Genomic DNA, 19164 nt, shown 5'->3' with positions numbered 1-19164 from the left:
ATTTTTGTTGTGTTTTGTGCAGCACAAAATAAATATCACAAGAAGTGACAGCTTTGATTGGTTGATTTAGTGTTTTATGGCACAAAGCAGCTGAGCTATCTGAGCCAAACGTCCGGTAAAAAGGTAAAAATAAAGTAAATGTAGTAAAATTCATAACTGGAAATGCAGGTGAAACAAAACAGCATTTAGAAACATAAATAGCATAAAACCAATGTTGACATCTAGTCTACAATGTTAAGAGAGAAACCAGAGTAAGAGAAGTTGTAAACGACTTTCTGTAGCATTATAGTAATTATCATTATCTACCAGGAAGACTAACAGGTAAGTACAAGAACCACCGTCAGTCACCTGAAGTTGGCCTTTCAGTCCTGGTTCCGGGTGATGTATCATTACGGCCGTTATCAAAAGGTAAAGTAATAAAAGTTTTGATAGCTTTGCAAATTATAATTTTGTGAGTTATGTATTCTAAGGACGACATATCGTACGTCATCTTCAACACCAAAATATTTATCAACAACAAGAGAAAAACATACACGAATGTCTTTAAGTATATATGAATATGAACGAGTAAATAAGTACACTAAAAAATGTATTGTGGGATTGAAGTTGTGTGACCATTTCTGCAGTTGTGTCACACCAAATAACATCACATGTTACAGTGGATAAAATGTTAGGTAATAAAGTTTTAGTTCAAGGTAGGGACCACCTGGAGTTCACGTTGAGTCAGAGGCTTAGTAAAACTGAACGCGGTACTGACATGAAACGTATGATTGTTGTCATGGCAACGTTAAATTTTCCTCTCATATTTGTTTATTCCAATATATGGTTTTGGCCAGGTGCATAATTCTTTACCTGTACAGCATCTATATAATTATGTAGTACAAATATTACAAGTGTCCACTAGATACGTTTCTGCAGTTGTTGAGAGCTGGAGATTATCCGAATATGGTTTTCTAGATGAAATACGTTTGTCGTTAAAGGAGAGGCAGCGTACACATATCGTACAGATAAATATAGAGATAAAAGAGATGCAGCGTACACATATCGTACAGATAAATATAGAGATAAAAGAAAACTTTGTTAGAAATGTTTTACAATAAAAAACAAATAACACCTTAAACTATTGGGTTGAGGAATAATTCGTGAGCGTTTTTTCAAGTTAAAAAAATATATTCATATATGAAACGCTTTCGCAAAATATTTCATGTCATTTGGTAGATAATTGTTTGCTCTAATAGATGGTGTGTTTGATTTTCATATGTCTTTAATTTTGCTTTCATTTTCAGCTCATTAAATGGAATGTCAAGTGGACAAAATCGAGCATTTTCGACACCATCTGCTTTTCGCATTTAATTTCTAGCAATTTCGTTTAAAACAATGCATACTATATACCTAGGTATCACATGAAATAAAGTATCATAATAAATGTTTTGGTGTAATGTGTTCATGCATTGAAGTATTGTATAGTCTTGCATGTAATGCTTGAAATGAAATTATTTAAAAACGCTCACGAATTATTCCTCAACCTAATATTTTTATAAAAGAATGATGTTTTAACTTAGTGACAAACCATAGTAAAAAAAGCTGTCAGAAGTCTGTGTTACGTACAATAATTTATTTCAGATAACTCTCCAATTTATTGTATTCGTCGTACAATTTCATATAACTGTAAAGTTGAATTTAGAAGTTAAATAAATGTATAATATTTATAATATAATTTATAATATTTGCCAAGAAGATTGATACACACAATTTTAACACAATAAATTTTAATATAAAATTAAAACAATACAATTCATAATAACGATTATTAGCAATAGTTATTACAAATGATGGGTTATACACAAGAGTTTTACAAACATACAAACAATACCGAGTCTTATATCTGATCTGGAACCAAATTTTCTATCGAAGTTCAGGGACATCAAATTAATTGTTTGTTGATACATCTGTGCACGTATTTTGACGGCTGGCTAATCTTGAAGTACCCGTAAGTTTTTACCGGCGACAATATTTAATGTCTTTGTATAAATACTAACCTCCTGAGTTAATTCAGTGAAGTGAAACGGTTTGTAATGCTCAAAATCCGTAAACGTTTCTTGTCAAATTCTGTAGTTTCCCAATTAATAGGCGTTAACCACAATTTTTTCTGTCTCTCGGCTATCCACTTTTATACGAATGACGCGAATTTCTGGAAGTTTTAACAATGTTGATGCTCACTCTCAAGAATGTTCTACAGATGTGACTTGCGCAATACAGCCAATGATATATATATCACAGGCAAAAAATAAAATTATAATGAAACAAGAGTGTGTATTAAAATAAATGTACAAAGTAAATCTCTTATGTCTGATATCAAAAAACTAGTTTCCACATTTTCTGGCGTCCTGTTTAGTCTCATGTTTTCTCCTAGTATGCGAAAATCTAGTCAACAGACGACTACGTGAATCCTGAATTTTTATGACACAGAGAAAGTATGACTGACAAGTTTTTCAGGATAAGAAATGACGTTATCTTATATAACACAGGTGAAGTATATGAAGTATGAGAGGCTACCACTCTTAGAATAAAAATCATATTGTATCATGTTATACAACACAGCAAATACCATCAAAATGCTACCATTACAGAATATTTAAATTAATCAAGCACACTGGATGATTAATAAGGACAACAAATCAAAACTTGAATAAAAAACGAGTAAAGCATGCGATATTTAAAGTTCTAGATAAAAATCATAAGTTGACTTATTTGTTTTTTTATTTAATATCATTACAAATAAAAGATCTTAATAAGAGAAGTGAGAGTGCTTATAAAATATGATATTTCACTCAATCGTGTAGCTTAAATCTTTTAGAGCACTCAACCACGTGGCTAAGATTCTCTACGATACCCAATCACAAAGCTATGATAGTCAATATGATCCGCAATTTATGGACTTGCAATACTAAACTGCAAAATTTTATTCCACATCGTGAGCAGAGTTTACATAAAACATTGTGTAGCTTCGGACTTCAACAAACAACCACATAACAATGATGTGACTGTAAGTAATGTAATATTTCATGAAAAACAGTTGTCCTTAAAACTAGTATAATATACATATATATCAGGTTATAATTTGCATTACTTTCTTGCAATAAACACCAGCGTTAATAAATCATGTTATTAAACACACGACTGGTAATATTTGTTTAATGTTAACATTCTCTTAACAACGTCAGTTCTTCTCGTAACTTAGCAAATGAGAAGTTCCAATAGAGAAATGATATGTATACAATAAAACATGCTTTTTTATATGGATTAAAAATGAACGACATTCTTATATTGTTATTTACACAGTAAATTATATATCTCATATAATAAGGAATGAAACATGAACATCACTGCTATTCATATGATTTCATGTTGTCAAAATGATACTGATTATTATTGTTTCTATGATTTAACACTTTTAACTTGAAAGCAGCTGATAAAGTCCACTGAATAACAGTTGTTGCCCCTTGCTAGTACAGCAGTATGTTTACGGATTTAGAACGCTAAAATTAGGGTTTCGATTTCCCTCGGTGGGCTCACCAGATAGCCCGATGTGGCGTTGCTATAAGAAAACAATCACAATCACAATAACAGTTGTTATAGGAATTATTGTTTTAAGTCGTTAAACAAGTTATGTATAGAACTTGTATACATAACAAGTATACAAGTTTAGTTTTGACAGAACTAAACAGAACAACTGTTTACCACGACATTAAACCAGCTGCTGTAGCTGGGTTTCTGCGTCTTGTATTGGCAAGTTGGGGTAAAATAACAGTAGATTACATCAATAATCTTATTAACAGCATATTACGTCGAATTGTGGAAGTCATTAGAATACGAGGATATCTAGCCAAGTACAGAATATCTAATATGAACTGTTATAGGTTTATAAATGCTATTTATAATAAGGTGATGTTATATTTTGTCATTATATATGTATATGTTTTGTTGTGATAGGTGAAAGGTTAAATGTAAACATCTTTCTACAGGTGTATATATAAATTTGTTCGCCAATCTAATAAATGGTCCATGATGTACACATAACTTGTCTCATAAAACACATTACATATGTGGATGTTTAATATAACATGCGTTTCTCAATTTGACAGCAATAACTGTATTTGTAATCTATTTGAATAATAAATATATGATTTATTACAAAATATGAAACATTTTGTTCAAAACTGTGTTTATTATTGTTTTAGAACTACTAAAGAAAAAAACAACGTAGAGACATGTTGTTAAAATATTTAAAAGTATAAGATAAAACATTTCTGCAATATTTAGAACTAGCAGAGTAAAGCAATATTGTAGCATATTGTTAAAATATTTCCAGTTACCAGAGGAAAATATTCTAGTGCCATATTGTTAAAATATTTACAAGTACTAGAGAAAGCATTATTGCAATATTTAGAACTAGCAGAGTAAAGCAATATTGAAGCATATTGCTAAAATATTTCCAGTTAACAGAGGAAAACATTCTAGTGCTATATTGTTAAAATATTTACAAGTTCTAGAGAAAGCATTATTGAAATATCTAGAACTAGCAGAGTAAAGCAATATTGTAGCATATTGTTAAAATATTTCCAGTTACCATAGGAAAACTTTCTTATGTCATATTGTTAAAATATTTAAAACTAAGAGAAATAAAAAGTGTGAGGTATAATATTTATTATTCTAGTGAGGTGAATTCAAGAGGCAAAATAAGAAAACCTTACTTAGCTCTAAGAGCGAGCTCGACTCGCAATCTACATGACGCTGGTTTGAATCCACGTTGCACCAAACATGCTCACCTTTTAGACGTAGACGTGTTTTTATGTTGAGTTCAATTCCAATATTAGTTAGTAAAAGAGTATTCTGAGAGTTGGCGGTGGATAGTGATGATTAGCTGTCTTCTTTAAATTTGGGAAGGCTCGCGCAAATAGCCTTCGTGTAGCTTTGCGTGAAATAAAAAAAAACAAACGAAACAGTTATAAGAATCTTCCGATTTAAAACTACTCACGTATTCCGATTATCTCTGTATTCAGTTACGTTATCACTGGTGTTAGAACAATTATTATATAAATAAAATAAATATTCGGGTATTTTATGTGTCATCATTTGTATTTGTGTCATTTCAGTTTCGTTCCCAATACGTATGTAAATTCCAAATGTATCTGGTGCCTACAATTATATAGTTGCTGCTATGTTTAATCTCAGCTCCAATACCGGCACAGAATACTATTGAAGAAGTAAGGGAACGTTTGGGATGCAAGTGTAATTGTTTTAATAGGAAATGATATGTATACAATAAAACATGCTTTTTTATATGGATTGAAAATAAACGACATTCTTATATTGTTATTTACACAGTAAATTATATATCTCATATAATAAGGAATGAAACATGAACATCACTGCTATTCATATGATTTCAATGTGTCAAAATGATATTGATTATTATTGTTTCTATGATTTAACACTTTTAACTTGAAATCAGCTGATAAAGTCCACTGAATAACAGTTGTTGCCCCTTGGTAGTACAGCGGTATGTCTACGGATTTAGAACGCTAAAATTAGGTTTCGATTTCCTCGGTGGGCTCACCAGATAGCCCGATGTGGATTTGCTATAAGAAAACAATCACAATCATAATAACAGTTGTTATAGGAATTATTGTTTTAAGTCGTTAAACATGTTATGTATAGAACTTTAATAAGTTCTGTATCTGATATGCCACACAACAAAGTTTTATAGTTAACAATAAGCAGTTAGATTGTTTATTATTTGGCTGTTTACTTAACAACAAATGGTCTTGAAACAAATTTCGTTAATATTAAATATATTTTCTTAAAGTATTAGAAACTGTTTTATTGTCTACTAATTTAACAATCGTATTTCCTAATCAATGTAATATGTTTACGTATTGAAATTAGATAACTTAAGATGTAACACAAACCCAACCATGAAATATTATAAAATGGGTGGTGATGGTTAGTTACCTTCTCTTTGTCTTACACTGCTGAATTGGGGCGGCTAGCAAGCTCTTGGGCTACTCTTTTATCAACGAATAGTGGTATTGACCGTCACATTATAAACCCCCACGGCTGAAAGGGCGAGCACGGTTGGTATGACAGGGTTTCGAACCCGCAACCCTCAGATAACGAGTCGAGTGTCTTAACCAGCTATGCTGGGCCTCTTCCTCTTGGAGACAAGAGTTTGTTTGTCAACTTTAATGTTTAATAAAAGCATTTCAAAAAATATTTTTAAGGTCGTGTTTTAATTTATTACGAATATCTATCTACTCATGCTTTTCTTGAGGAACTTTTTCGTGTTTTCATAATGTTTTTAGAACACCGTTGTAAATTACGTATTTTCTAATGTACGACTTTAGATTCAATAAATGAATATTTTTATTATTATTTTAAACTTAGAAATTATGTTTTAGAAAGGAAAAAGAAAGATGGCTTCATAAAATATTGATAAAAAATAAAAAGTCGCATGAATTGTAACTTGTTATTGAACCTAGAATCAAAATTTAGTTTTTGTTTCTGTTGCTCAAAGCAGTAGCAATGTGAACCGTACATGTGATATAATCCTCTAGAGGGCAGGGTTGTTGATGTTTTTGGGAAAGTTTCCTCGAGTTATTTGCACTGAACGATCATCAGCTAAAGTCATTGTCATAAACGTTTGGAACTTTTAGTAGATAATATATGTGAAAACATAAATTATTAACGACTACAACAAACTTTTCATAACGAGAAATGAGTAATTCGCAATTAGTTGTTCTGATAAGGCGAATAGTATTTCTTTACATATAAACTACTTCAAAAATTTATTTATTTTGTATTTTGATTATAAGATAAATATAAGCTGCACATATAAGTACAATTTATCCAGGGATTCTATATACAGCAAATTGCTTGTAATTGTAATTCTTCATTTGTCGAGTCTACTGTAATGTTCGTCTAACAATACATAAAATATTATTGTTGTTTCACTATTGTTTCAATATTACATTATAGATATAATGCTAACTACATTATACATATATTTATTACTTAAATAAACTATAAAACAGAGAGAACTACAATATGTTTTATGATTAATTGAAAAAAGGCATAGACAGAGATTATTGGTGGTACATATAAGTAAAACACTATTCAGAAAACAACACTTTATATCAATACACTTGATACGAGTAGTTCTAGTTTAAAAATTATGTACTCCATTGTACAACTCAAAGTTTTAATTTGTTTCTAACATTTTTGGAAGCTTTATATCCGTTTATATCGATTCTTTTGTCTCTTAGCAGCATCTATTTTCAGTCTATGTGTCATTTTTTGGTTTAAATAAAACACTGTGGTTCTCCTTGTTTAAGTGATATATGTTGTGTGCCGACTTACAATACTAAAATCCGGATATCGATACCCGTGGTGGGTAGAGCACGGACAGCCGATTGTATAGTTTTATAAAAGAAAGACGTGGTTTAAAGATGCCACTGAATTATATTATTCTTCTTTGCAGGCGGCATGATGTTTGTCAGCTTTTAATATTTGGTTTTGTAGTTACCAACAAACAAACACATTGTCATGATATTTCACTGTATATCATGGCTGCTTAACGTTGTTAAAGTAAAGTTAACTTTAAATAGAAATTACTGTTTGTTTAAAGACTAACACGAACAGTTCATCTTTATCGTTAACAGATGCAACTCTTCAAGAGGTTTCACATGTTTTCGTTTGAGAATGTTCTCAAGAAAGTAACGAGAATGATAACCCGTTACATAATTAATGTAATGTAATTGTTTTATGAACAACTGTTGAATACAAAGTATTCTGTGGCGTAACATTATGTTTTAGATGTCGTCTCACATTGTTTTGTTTTAACTCTGTCCACAATATTGAATCAAACTCTGTTGTAAGTCCAATGTAGCTTTGTGATTGGGTATGATAGAGTATCGTATCTACGTGATTGGGTACCATAGAGGATTGTAGATATGTGATTGGGTGAGGCTCTCGCTATATTTACTATATTTCTGTGTTGAAAAATATAAAGTAGTCTGACTTATATCTAAGAAGACCTTCCTTGTTTACTTAACAGGAAGTAGGAAGGATAAGTCATATTATTTTACGAATTAAATTATCTTGTTTAACACAGCGAAATATTTTAGGAAATAGAAACAAATTTTCTTAGGATACAAATCATACTACAGTACTGTATTAAAGTCTTAGGACAAGAGAACATTTTGTCATTCTTTCCAATTTATGGGAATCATTCTACATCACACCACTGAATGTAAACTTCAATACTGTGGTAATGTTTCACTGATCCCTGCTGACAACTGAATGAGTCAGGGTAAGAATACTTATTATTCTTTAGAATTCTCATATCATTGTACCAAATGCATGTCATAAGAGATATGCTTGAATGAATATGCTGATCAAATTATGTGTCTGAAGTAAGTGTCATGGTACCTCCATATAGTGTCTTAATCATACAGAAAGAAGCTAGCCCAAGGTACCTGTATATTCTAGAATAAATCAATTTAAATGTCACTACACAAAGATACCTTGATAAAAAGAGTATTTTACACAATATGTATTAAATTTTGTTGTTATTTGAAATAATCACGGACCAACAAACGTAGAGAATTGTCACCGGAGCTGAGAGTTCGCAACATAGCATTACACGATTCGAGTTGGACACCCCGAAAAATTGTTGCAGACTTGAAATGCCCCCCTCCAAACGTCGTCAGTCACACCCTATATCGCGAGAGGTAAATTTCAAAATACGAAAGGAAGGAGTAGAACACCAAAATTCAATAATACTGATGTTAAGTATCTTTGTTAATGAAGCCTTCAGGATAAAAGCAAGACTGCCACTGATGGGCCCGGCATGGCCAAGCGTGTTAAGGCGTGTGACTCGTAATCTGAGGGTCGCGGGTTCGCATCCCGGTCGCGCCAAACATGCTCGCCCTTTCAGCCGTGGGGGCGTTATAATGTGACGGTCAATCCCACCATTCGTTGGTAAAAGAGTAGCCCAAGAGTTGGCGGTGGGTGGTGATGACTAGCTGCCTTCCCTCTTACACTGCCAAATTAGGGACGGCTAGCACAGATAGCCCACGAGTAGCTTTGTGCGAAATTCAAAAACAAACTGCCACTGATCTCAAGCGTAAGCAAAACAACCATGTACCAAATGACAGAAAAGTGTCCAGATCTCCAGTATCAAGAAGAGCCAATGAGAATGTGATATTTACTCATGCAGCAGTTTACACGTGTTGTCAAGAGAGTGAAACTTACTAACTACAATTATACGTCATTTCTATAAACTAAAATTTAGTAGATTAACCGAAACATTTGAAATATATTTGCTGATTCCTAGATCTTCTCGATCTGAAAGTAACAACTAGAAATATCTTTACAATGTTTATATTTGGATTTAAACCTTTGTCAACGCCCGTATTAAAAATATTTTTTTATGGATGTAGATTTGGTCTATTTGGATTTTTGCAAAGCATTTGACAAAGTGTCACATAAAAGGCTTTTAAAGAAACTTATCTCTATATGAGTTGCTAGTGTTAAGACAAATAATATTTTAGGTTGTATCTTCAAAAATATTTAATACAAGTTGAATGAAGTTATAATTTCATTGTACAAGCCACTGGTTTGGCCACGTTTGGAGTATTGTGTTCAGTCTTGTTTTCCTTACCTTAGGGAAAACATATAACTGTTGGTTCAGAAGAGGGTTACTAAAATGGTATCTGGGATAGATAAGTTTTCATATGAGTGGGGTATAAGATCCTCAAAATTGTTTTCTCTTGAAAACAGAACAATTAAAGGTGATTTAAGTCCTAAAATCTTTAAAAAAACTGATATTGTTGATGCATCTACATTTTTCATATCTAACAACGAGAATTATGGAACCAGGTGAGACAAACTGAGATTTAGGCAAGAAGCGCCGTCTTGAGCTAAGTTGTGGAAGCAGTAAGTTTGAGTGAGTTAAAAAAAAATTAGATAGATATATAAGTGATAGTATTTTGCTTTAATTTTTATATCTTTTAAAAGTTATTTTTTTATTTTTTGTACAGGACGGAACAACCAAGGTGGACCAATAGGTCCCTTGTTTTCCCTAAACATTATGTTATGCACTAACCATCTAACTATGTTTTTAATATGCTCGCCCTTTCATTTGTGAGAACGTTACAAAGTAACGATAAATCCCACTATGTATTGGTAAGAGTAGCCAAGATTTGGCAGTTTGTGGTGATGACTAGCTGCCTTCCTTCTAGTCTGACAGTGCTAAACAGGGAGAGCTAACGCAGGTAGCCCTTGTGTAACTTTGTGCGATATTCAAAATATAAAACAAAATAAACAATAATGTTATTCTTCAGCATCTAATTAAAACACAAAAAACATTTTATAATCTTTCCTAACATAAAAATTATTTTACAAACTGTGTAAGAGACGACTCCACTAAATTTCTGTAAATAATTTGTACACGTTTTGGAATTTACAAATAAATTCATATTGATGCCGCTTAAATAATGAAGCAATGTTTTCTAATTTAGGCCTAGAGAGAATTCAAACCTTAAGTGAAATTACATCGAAGGGATTGTTCAGTTAATGTGTGCTATTACCATGAATATTTTTACCGCTCTACAGAGGTTGTTCCAATATAATTACAATGAAGGCACGAAAATGTTTCTTTAGAAACACATGAGCAGATATTTGTAATAAATTAAAACATGACAACACAAAATAATAATTTTTAAAACGCTTTTATTAAACATTAAAAGTTGACAGACAATTTCCCGTCTCCAAAGAAGAATAACTGGGATTTCAGTGACTTCTATAAATCAGTTGATGTGATGTTAGCTTATCATAACAATACGTGAGTATAAAATCTGTAGTTTAGTGGATGCCGTTAACTGCATACATAATACACTGAAAAAAATAAGTAGATTAAATATAGTTTCACTGAGCAGGAACTAAAACAGGTTTTGCTACATTTTGTAATAGTTCATCATTAGGTTTGTGTGACATCTTAACTTGTCTATATTCAATACGTAAAAAAATTACATTGATTAGGAAATACGATTGTTAAATTAGTAGACAATAAAACAGTTTCTAATACTTAAAGAAAATATATTTAATATTAACGAAATATTGTTTCAAGACCATTTGTTGTTAAGTAAACAGCCAAATAATAAACAATCTAACTGCTTATTGTTAACTACAAAACTTTGTTGTGTGACACATCAGATATGGAACTTATTAAAATGTATCATAATAATATGAACCAACATTCGATTACTAAAGTTGTTTTTCAAAACTTGAAAGAATCGAATCTTAGTTTGAATATTTATCTATAATATAATACAAGTCCTTACCAGAGGAGTAATTCTCTCAGTACTTGACACAACAACAATTTATTTCCAACTTTTACATCGACGTCCCCAACCCTTCTCGCCTTTTCCACAACAACGACCTTTACGTTTTCCACAACCTTTGAAGTTTTTGTCATTTTCTTCATCTTCAACATAATTCATGAAATCATTAATTAATCATTTGATCCCCATTGTTACAACTTTAAAATATTTATACTTTAAAGTTAGAATAATTAAAAACACATCTAGCTTAACTTCTGTAACTGTAAAATAAAATCTGAACGGTCGTTTATTTACATGAGGAATAAGCAGTCAATTTGGTTTGGTCACTTTTGCACAAACGTGCAGAGTGGCTTTGGGCGATGTGTAAGTCACGTGCATCGATCCCCAGGATTTCGTGTTGCAAGACTTTAAGATTATTAGTGTGTCACCGGAATAAAATGGTCAGTTATAGCCATTACTATTTGTAGCTAGTGCCTAACAGACGGTAATTGTTCTACCAATATTTTGTGCCACAAGTGCCTCAACAGCCTGTTTTGAACAAAAATATCAAAAAAACAAAAAAAGGGTGATTGACTTTTACTTTTACAACGCACCTGCAGTGTTGACAGTGTGTACTCTAGTAATTGTCCTCACGTATCGAATCTCTGACCAGGGGTTAAACTGGGACTGAAAAGTCCGAAACAAAGTTCAGACGCTTGAAGATTCGCACCATTACTATTCCTGGCCTTCTGGTTTGAATGACAAAGTGGATAACAAAATGTAGTTACACCTCTTTCAAATCCCATTTTAGCCACTACTGCAGGCTCTTCACTCCCAAAGTTAGTTAGGCCTAGCCCTAGTTATTTTAAAACCATCATTTCAAAAAAAAAATTGTTTATTTTGTTAATTATTAGAAAAAAATTAAATAAGATAAAACTCTTCCACTCTGGAAACATAGGAGTAAATATTAATTTTTAAAGGAGTATTATTAAATTTGTTACGTGTTTTGGAATATTAACTGACGATTTTGTTCTCTTTGAAATATTTATAGGTATAACCATAAGCCAAACATGCGTATTACAAATCACATAAACTGCGGATAACCTAGGAGAAACAAAACTTAGAACAAAAATTTCGTTCCCGGACACGTCCTTCTCCACTGGCAAAGCGACATGTCTGAGAACTTAAAAAATTAGAAAATGGGTTTTGATACCAGTGGTTGGTAGAACACCGAAAGCCTATTTCGTACTTTCAGGCTTAATTATAAACAAAAACTTCAAATATCTGATTTGGTAACACGAATGGATAAGTTAAGAAAAATATATTCTTGATTAATTTCTAGTTTAAGTATTACAGTCATTAACTGTGAACTTATTGTTCCCCTTAACAAAAATTATTTTTTGTTTCTAATATTTTCCTACTTTCTGTGTTTATATATTTATTTATAATTCCTTATATTTTTAACATTGTTATATATACTTTATCTTGTTGGTCATGTGAAGTATTTATTAAATATCTGTGGTTACACTTTATTTTCATATAGAAACACTTATTAAAACGTAAGATTATCAAAATTGTTGTATTTGAAAATAATTTAAAATAAGTCCCAAAAATAGCAAGAAGACAAACTAACAGTCTTCAGTGATACATAATTATGAACTTAAATGTTATTCAAAACAACACGTATCATTAAGACAGAAAACTAATTTCACCTGAAGTTTTAGTCTCACACATGGGAAAAAATCTATTTGTGTCACAAGTACGTTGAAAAAAAATATCCCCTCAGGAGCAAAACACACTTCAAGTCCTTGTTTAGCGGTGGTGTTATGAAAGGCCAGTCGTCACTATTACCGATTACGTTTTGGTTTTCGTCCGTCAGAAGAGTGCCATTCAAAAAAACTCAAGTGGCAGCAATTAAATACATCTTTTCCAAATACGTAGCCACCTGTTTAGCCAGTTCAGGAGTTTGGGGGATAGCAGCTCTTCCCCCTATAAGTTCACAGAACATGTAAACAGCTTCGATATTCGTTAAGGCTGTTGGATACACATTATAACAGGTGTCTTTAACACAGTAGGAAACATCGGCTGTAAAAAAATACACATTTGTTTATTGTTCAAACAATGATGTTTTCAATAAAGTCAACTTTGACAACAATACTGTTATTGTTGTGATGTGCAAACATACAATGAGTTCAATAGATATTGTCACAGAATCAACCAAGTTGATAACTATATTATAAATATTAATTATAATAGAAGGATAAATATAAAGTTTTGTTGCTCTAGACGCAGAGGTGTATTATATTTCACTGACGTAAATCCAACATTGTAATATATCTAGGAAATCTCACGACAATAGCTATATTAAGTTTCTAAATAACTAACCAATCTAAACAGAAAATTATATGAATCTTCTGTAGAGATCTGAAATCATAAATTACTATAATATAACACAAATGTTAATGATGTAAAGAACCAGATTATTTAAATTAATTTATAACTAGACGGTTCCATCAATGATACGTTTCTCGTTATATTATACAAAGATACGTGCTTCAACATACCTTTAGGAATTTCACAGAGACTTCAACCTGAGATATGTGAATCAGTTATTTCCCACTTGAAACTAGAACTTCTTTTCATTGCTACTTTACCATTTTCTACTGTTTGTGGTTGAGAAGTTCCCCAAAGATTAATAAAAGCTGAATTGTTTACTGTCTCTTCTTGAGACAGTTTAAGCCACACTGGACTATCATCGGTTATTGTTCTGCTGGCCAAATCCATAAGGAACTTCGCTGTTTCTTCATCAGAAGGCGTAGACGGTGTCATTCCATAAAAGTTGCAAACTTGTGACACATATAATTTCCAAGGTGATAAAACAGGTCCATCCGTTTTTTTATTGTAACACGTTGTTTCAGTACAGTCCAGAACTACACAAAGTAGAAACAATCAGGAACAATAAGTGACATAATTTTGAAATAATGCTAGTGTTACCGGACTAAAAATCAATAACATTATGAACAACTAGAGAGTGAAGACAGAAGACTAGTTCATGTTCTCACGTCTTTTACATGTAGCTATATGTAAATAACGTGTTGTACACTTTATTTTATATAAAAGTACGTTCTTGTCCAGTTTGTTAACTTATGAACTAAAAAGGAATATTTTTTATTTTTTAAATCTTAATCAATATTATCAAAACCATTCATTTCTTCCTGCTAAGCTATAATAATGATGTATAAGACGTGTATACTCGAGGTTTTTGAATTCACACATAACAAACAAACGTAAAAGTACAAAATTTATTTATAAAAGAATTACGAAAACTTGTAAATAAATTAATGTGATTAAAATTATAATTATCATATTGAGATATTGCTCGCTAACAAACGTGTTGCGATAGGACTCTTGTAACTGGAGGAAGAAGAAATGTTGTGTAGTTGATGGTTATATTTTTATGATTTATTTGTGTTTAACTTTCATATGTTTAGAGGAATTAAATAAATTACACGTTGAGGTTTGATACGTTTCCCAGGATACTTTAAATCTTTTATTCATTTGTATATTGTAACAAGTTGTTTCTGTCCACAACTATACAGAGTGGAAACAGGAAAAAATAAAATACAAGTTTGTAGGAATGCGGTATCAACAACTTGAGAGTTGTTAAAGAGTAGTCTGGTTCGTGTTTTGAAGTCTGTAATGCGTAGTGAAATGTAAATAATGTATCGTACACTTAGTTTCAGAGTTTGAAATGTTCATACTTTTATATCAAAGCCTCAATGTACCCTGAAAAACGTGTTACGATAGGACTCTATAACTGGAAGAAGGAGAACCTGTGGTTTGATTGTTGCTAACACTTTCTCTAACATGTAAACATTATCATATTGTGATGTAATTTCACTAATAGCATTGGTTTTTGTCTTATAACTATAGATATATCTTAGCCCATTGCCATTGTAACACCCTGATGGATGCTCGAAACTTCGCATAAAATAAACTAGGTAAGTTTTGACTTAGTCATGTCAATTTATTCTTTATTATCATTTATCTAAGTTTTATTTCTCCTTCAACTCTCAATCAATAACTGTTTAATTGACAGCTTTGTTGTTTATGCTGTATTAATTTTAACCTTCAGATATTGAGACGAGTTAACATTAAACTGCAGAGAGTAAAAGAAACTTGATAGATTTTATGGTAAAACACTTTAATATATATATGATAAGACTGTATACAAACCATGTTTAACGACTTCAAACAATGAATCCTCTAACAACTGTTATAGATACCGTGGAATTCAGTAGACTTTATCAGCTGCTTTCAAGTTAAAAGTGTTGTTATATCATAGAAACAATAATAATCAATCTCATTTTGACACATTAAAATCATATGAATAGCTGTGATGTTCATGTTTCATTCCTTATGATATGAGATGTATAATTACCGTGTAAATAACAATATAAGAATGTCGTTCATTTTAATTCCATATAAAAAAGCATCTTTTACTATATACATATCATTTCTCTATAAGAACAATTATACTTACTTTCCAAACTTGCCTGTACTTCTTCAATAGTATTTTGTGCCTGTATTCCAGTTAAGATTGGACATAGCAGCAACTATATAATCATGAGGACCAAATACAGTTGATGTTATTATTGCATCTACGGTGAACTAAGTTAAAAGGATACAACTACAAGTGATGACACACAAAACTACCCAAGCCTATCTGTGGCTGTGGTTCGTTTTATCATTGTTTTAAAAATAAAACTTAGTACATATTTCTTATTCTATCTATTATTATTTATCTTATTATACTAATACATATCTTAACAATAAGACACTATGATGTGTTTTCCCTGGTAGTTTTGAACATACGGTGCAATATTTTATAAACACAGAAACTCTCAGTAGTATACTTACACATAAAGCTATAACTTGACGCATCTTCTGCCCCATCTTCATCTGAGGTCCAGTATTGTACTACAGTTTCAGTCAGCTCTTTATATATTGGTAACCCACTGAACTCACGTGTTTATTTAGCTGTTGATATACCGATACATTTCTGTAGGAGGAGTCACACTTATTAGGAACAGCTGTATGAGGGCGTGGTCTAGTCTGTAAAATCAACTTCTCTCCTAAACCAATAAAAAAATGGTTGAAAAAAACTATAGTGGGATGTATCAAAACATGCGTAAGTTGGTGGCGCAGAAGATAATCACACTAACTGTAGATATTCAAACCATGAAATAGTGTCATTTTTAAAGATAACCTGAGTAAATCAACCATGAACATCTAATTTAAACACTTAGATAAAGTTGGAACATATTTCAGTGGTGTTCAGCCATTCCAGAATGTTGGTCAGGAACTTCATTGTTATTCTTTGATAAATTGTTTAGGAAAGTAGTGCTCGTTTATTAAATAACATGAATAACTTACCTTGTTAGGATAATGTCAAATTTAAACAGATATTATCATTCGTATGCTAAATAACATGAATAACTGAAGATGATTCTGTATTAAGTAACTGACGTCGCTGAAGAAGCGTTAATTTCATAGGTTCCTTTTATTTATCTGCTTGTCCCTCTAAATCATATGCTTGACCTTGTTATATAAAACAATATGGTATGATATTAAGAATACTTTTCATATTTCGCTTGTGTTATGTAAGATAAGGTCGTTTGTTATGATATGAAAACTTGTTTCACCTAATTGTATACTTCACCTTGTTATATAATACAGAATAACGTCGCTTCCGATTCCAGTTTGCTATTGTTCTATTCTTATGTTGTTTGATATGTAAAGCTGACTCTCTAATTGTTTGTTTCCACCTCTCAGCCATCTCTTCATTGCACATTGACAAAGTGATACCAGATGACATAAGAAAAGACAAAAGAGGTATTAGAACTTCAATCTAATGCCATATTGGCATGATTTTTGAAAATAGCATGTCTTTCTTTTTAGTATTGGTACCTTCATGTATTTTTATTGTTCTTTATTTTTTTTTCCACGAAACAAACAGATGCACTATTTCCTATTCTTTGTTAGAATCTAGTTTTAATTTCACCCGTCAAAAGGATGGAACTCTGTAATTCTGAACAAAATCATCTTCTGTAAGGAAGTACAAAAAAGGTAATAGAATAATAAGTTGACAGTCAAAGATATAAACCTTTGTCTGCCAACTTATTATAACAAAATAATATGTTAAATGAAAATGAGTAATGTCACACCTATAATATCGTCATCTGTTCCCTCTTAATCCATCCCACATCCATGTTTGGTATTCCAATGGCATAGCGAGGTCTTTGCCGGTAGAAATAACTATAAATATAATACTAGTATTATATCCTATCAATGAGGTAATAAAATATTAAGGATTCTGATACTTAGTGCTGAACGAAAGGGTTAAACCAATTTAATTCTGTTAAATATGCAACTAACTCACACAACAAGAAAAGTATAATTACTTAATATGGGCAGTTGTCTCGTGTATGTCTACTATATTTGAATTTGTGAAAACAGTGAGTGCATTATAACAATTATTACCACTACAACGTTAACGGCTGGTGATGTTGGTGATAGCTTGAATAACTAGAAAAATTCTGATATTACAAATATGTATGTTAATACTTAGATCATACTTCAAACACACGTGCATTAATGAGACCAGTTCTTCTGATTTACATGTTAAACGCTAATAATCGAGAACACGAGAGTATTTTGATATACAAAAACAAAGAATAGTATAATGTTACGCATGGTAAAATCTTCCTATGTATGTAGTGGGAATATAGGTTACCATACGGAAATATGTCATTCACGAGAGAGAAAAAATAACATAAATCACCAGCTAACAATGATAATATACTCGAAAAATAACATAAATCACCAGCTATCAATGATAATATACTAGAAAGAAGTAGAGAATTATTATATTTACTTAGTGATTTCTTATTGAAAACCTACAATGTGCTGAATTTTATATATTTTGTTTGCTTATCAACTGATGACAATAGTCCATGACGAATGATTCAACTTTTTTTTTAATGTCTGGCAAAAATTTTGTCCACCATGTTTAAATAACTTATAAATCAAATTTCACGAGTATGTGTGTCGTAAATAAACCATCAAAGTGTAGTGACAGTATTCTACTATTTATTTTTGATAAAACGTTGAATGTTTAGAATATTTAAGAGACATAAAAAATGCAGGGCTTAAAATGTTAGGTAATAAAGTTTTAGTTCCTCTCATATTTGTTTATTCCAATATATGGTTTTGGCCAGGTGCATAATTCTTTACTCTGTACAGCATCTATATAATTATGTAGTTCAAATATTACAAGTGTCAACTAGATACGTTTCACAGTTGTTGAGAGCTGGAGCTTATCCGAATATGGTTTTCTAGATGAAATACGTTTGTCGTTAAAGGAGAGGCAGCGTACAAATACCGTACAGATAAATATAGAGAGAAAAGAGAACTTTAGTAGAAATGTTTTATAATAAAACACATAACACCTTAAATTATTTTTATAATAAAAGAATGATGTTTAATGTTAGCGAAAAACCATAGTAAAGAAGCTGTCAGAAATCTGTGTTACGTACAATAATTTATTTCAGATAACTCTCGAATTTATTGTATTCGTCGTACAATTTCATATAACTGTAAAGTTGAATTTAGAAGTTAAATAAATCTATAATATTTATAATATAATTTATAATATTTGCCAAGAAGATTGATACACACAATTTTTAACACAAGAAGTTTTAATATAAAAATAAAAACA

At 31.3% G+C, this 19164-nt stretch overlaps 1 protein-coding gene and 1 long non-coding RNA gene across 2 annotated transcripts in view; one reads left to right on the top strand and one right to left on the bottom strand.

Annotated features, from left to right (window-relative positions):
• LOC143236583 (uncharacterized) overlaps window positions 1–10130 on the top strand; it is a 13506-nt gene extending 3376 nt beyond the window's left edge. The window contains exon 3 of the mRNA XM_076474879.1: window positions 10104–10130. Within this exon, the coding sequence (XP_076330994.1) occupies window positions 10104–10130 (27 nt within the window). The remainder of the gene's footprint in view (window positions 1–10103) is intronic.
• A 676-nt stretch (window positions 10131–10806) lies between these two features.
• On the bottom strand, window positions 10807–13472 carry LOC143238846 (uncharacterized). Its single transcript, XR_013020803.1, has 3 exons — window positions 13097–13472; window positions 11406–11548; window positions 10807–10959 (listed from the first exon to the last, which is right to left on the bottom strand). It is a non-coding gene; the product is annotated as an uncharacterized LOC143238846 (long non-coding RNA).
• Between the last annotated feature and the right edge of the window lie 5692 nt (window positions 13473–19164).

This window comes from Tachypleus tridentatus, chromosome 13, assembly GCF_004210375.1.
Source record: "Tachypleus tridentatus isolate NWPU-2018 chromosome 13, ASM421037v1, whole genome shotgun sequence".
Taxonomy (NCBI): Eukaryota; Metazoa; Arthropoda; class Merostomata; order Xiphosura; family Limulidae; genus Tachypleus; species Tachypleus tridentatus.
Note: the sequence above shows the minus strand (reverse complement) of the source record. Positions and strands in the feature narration are given on the sequence as shown.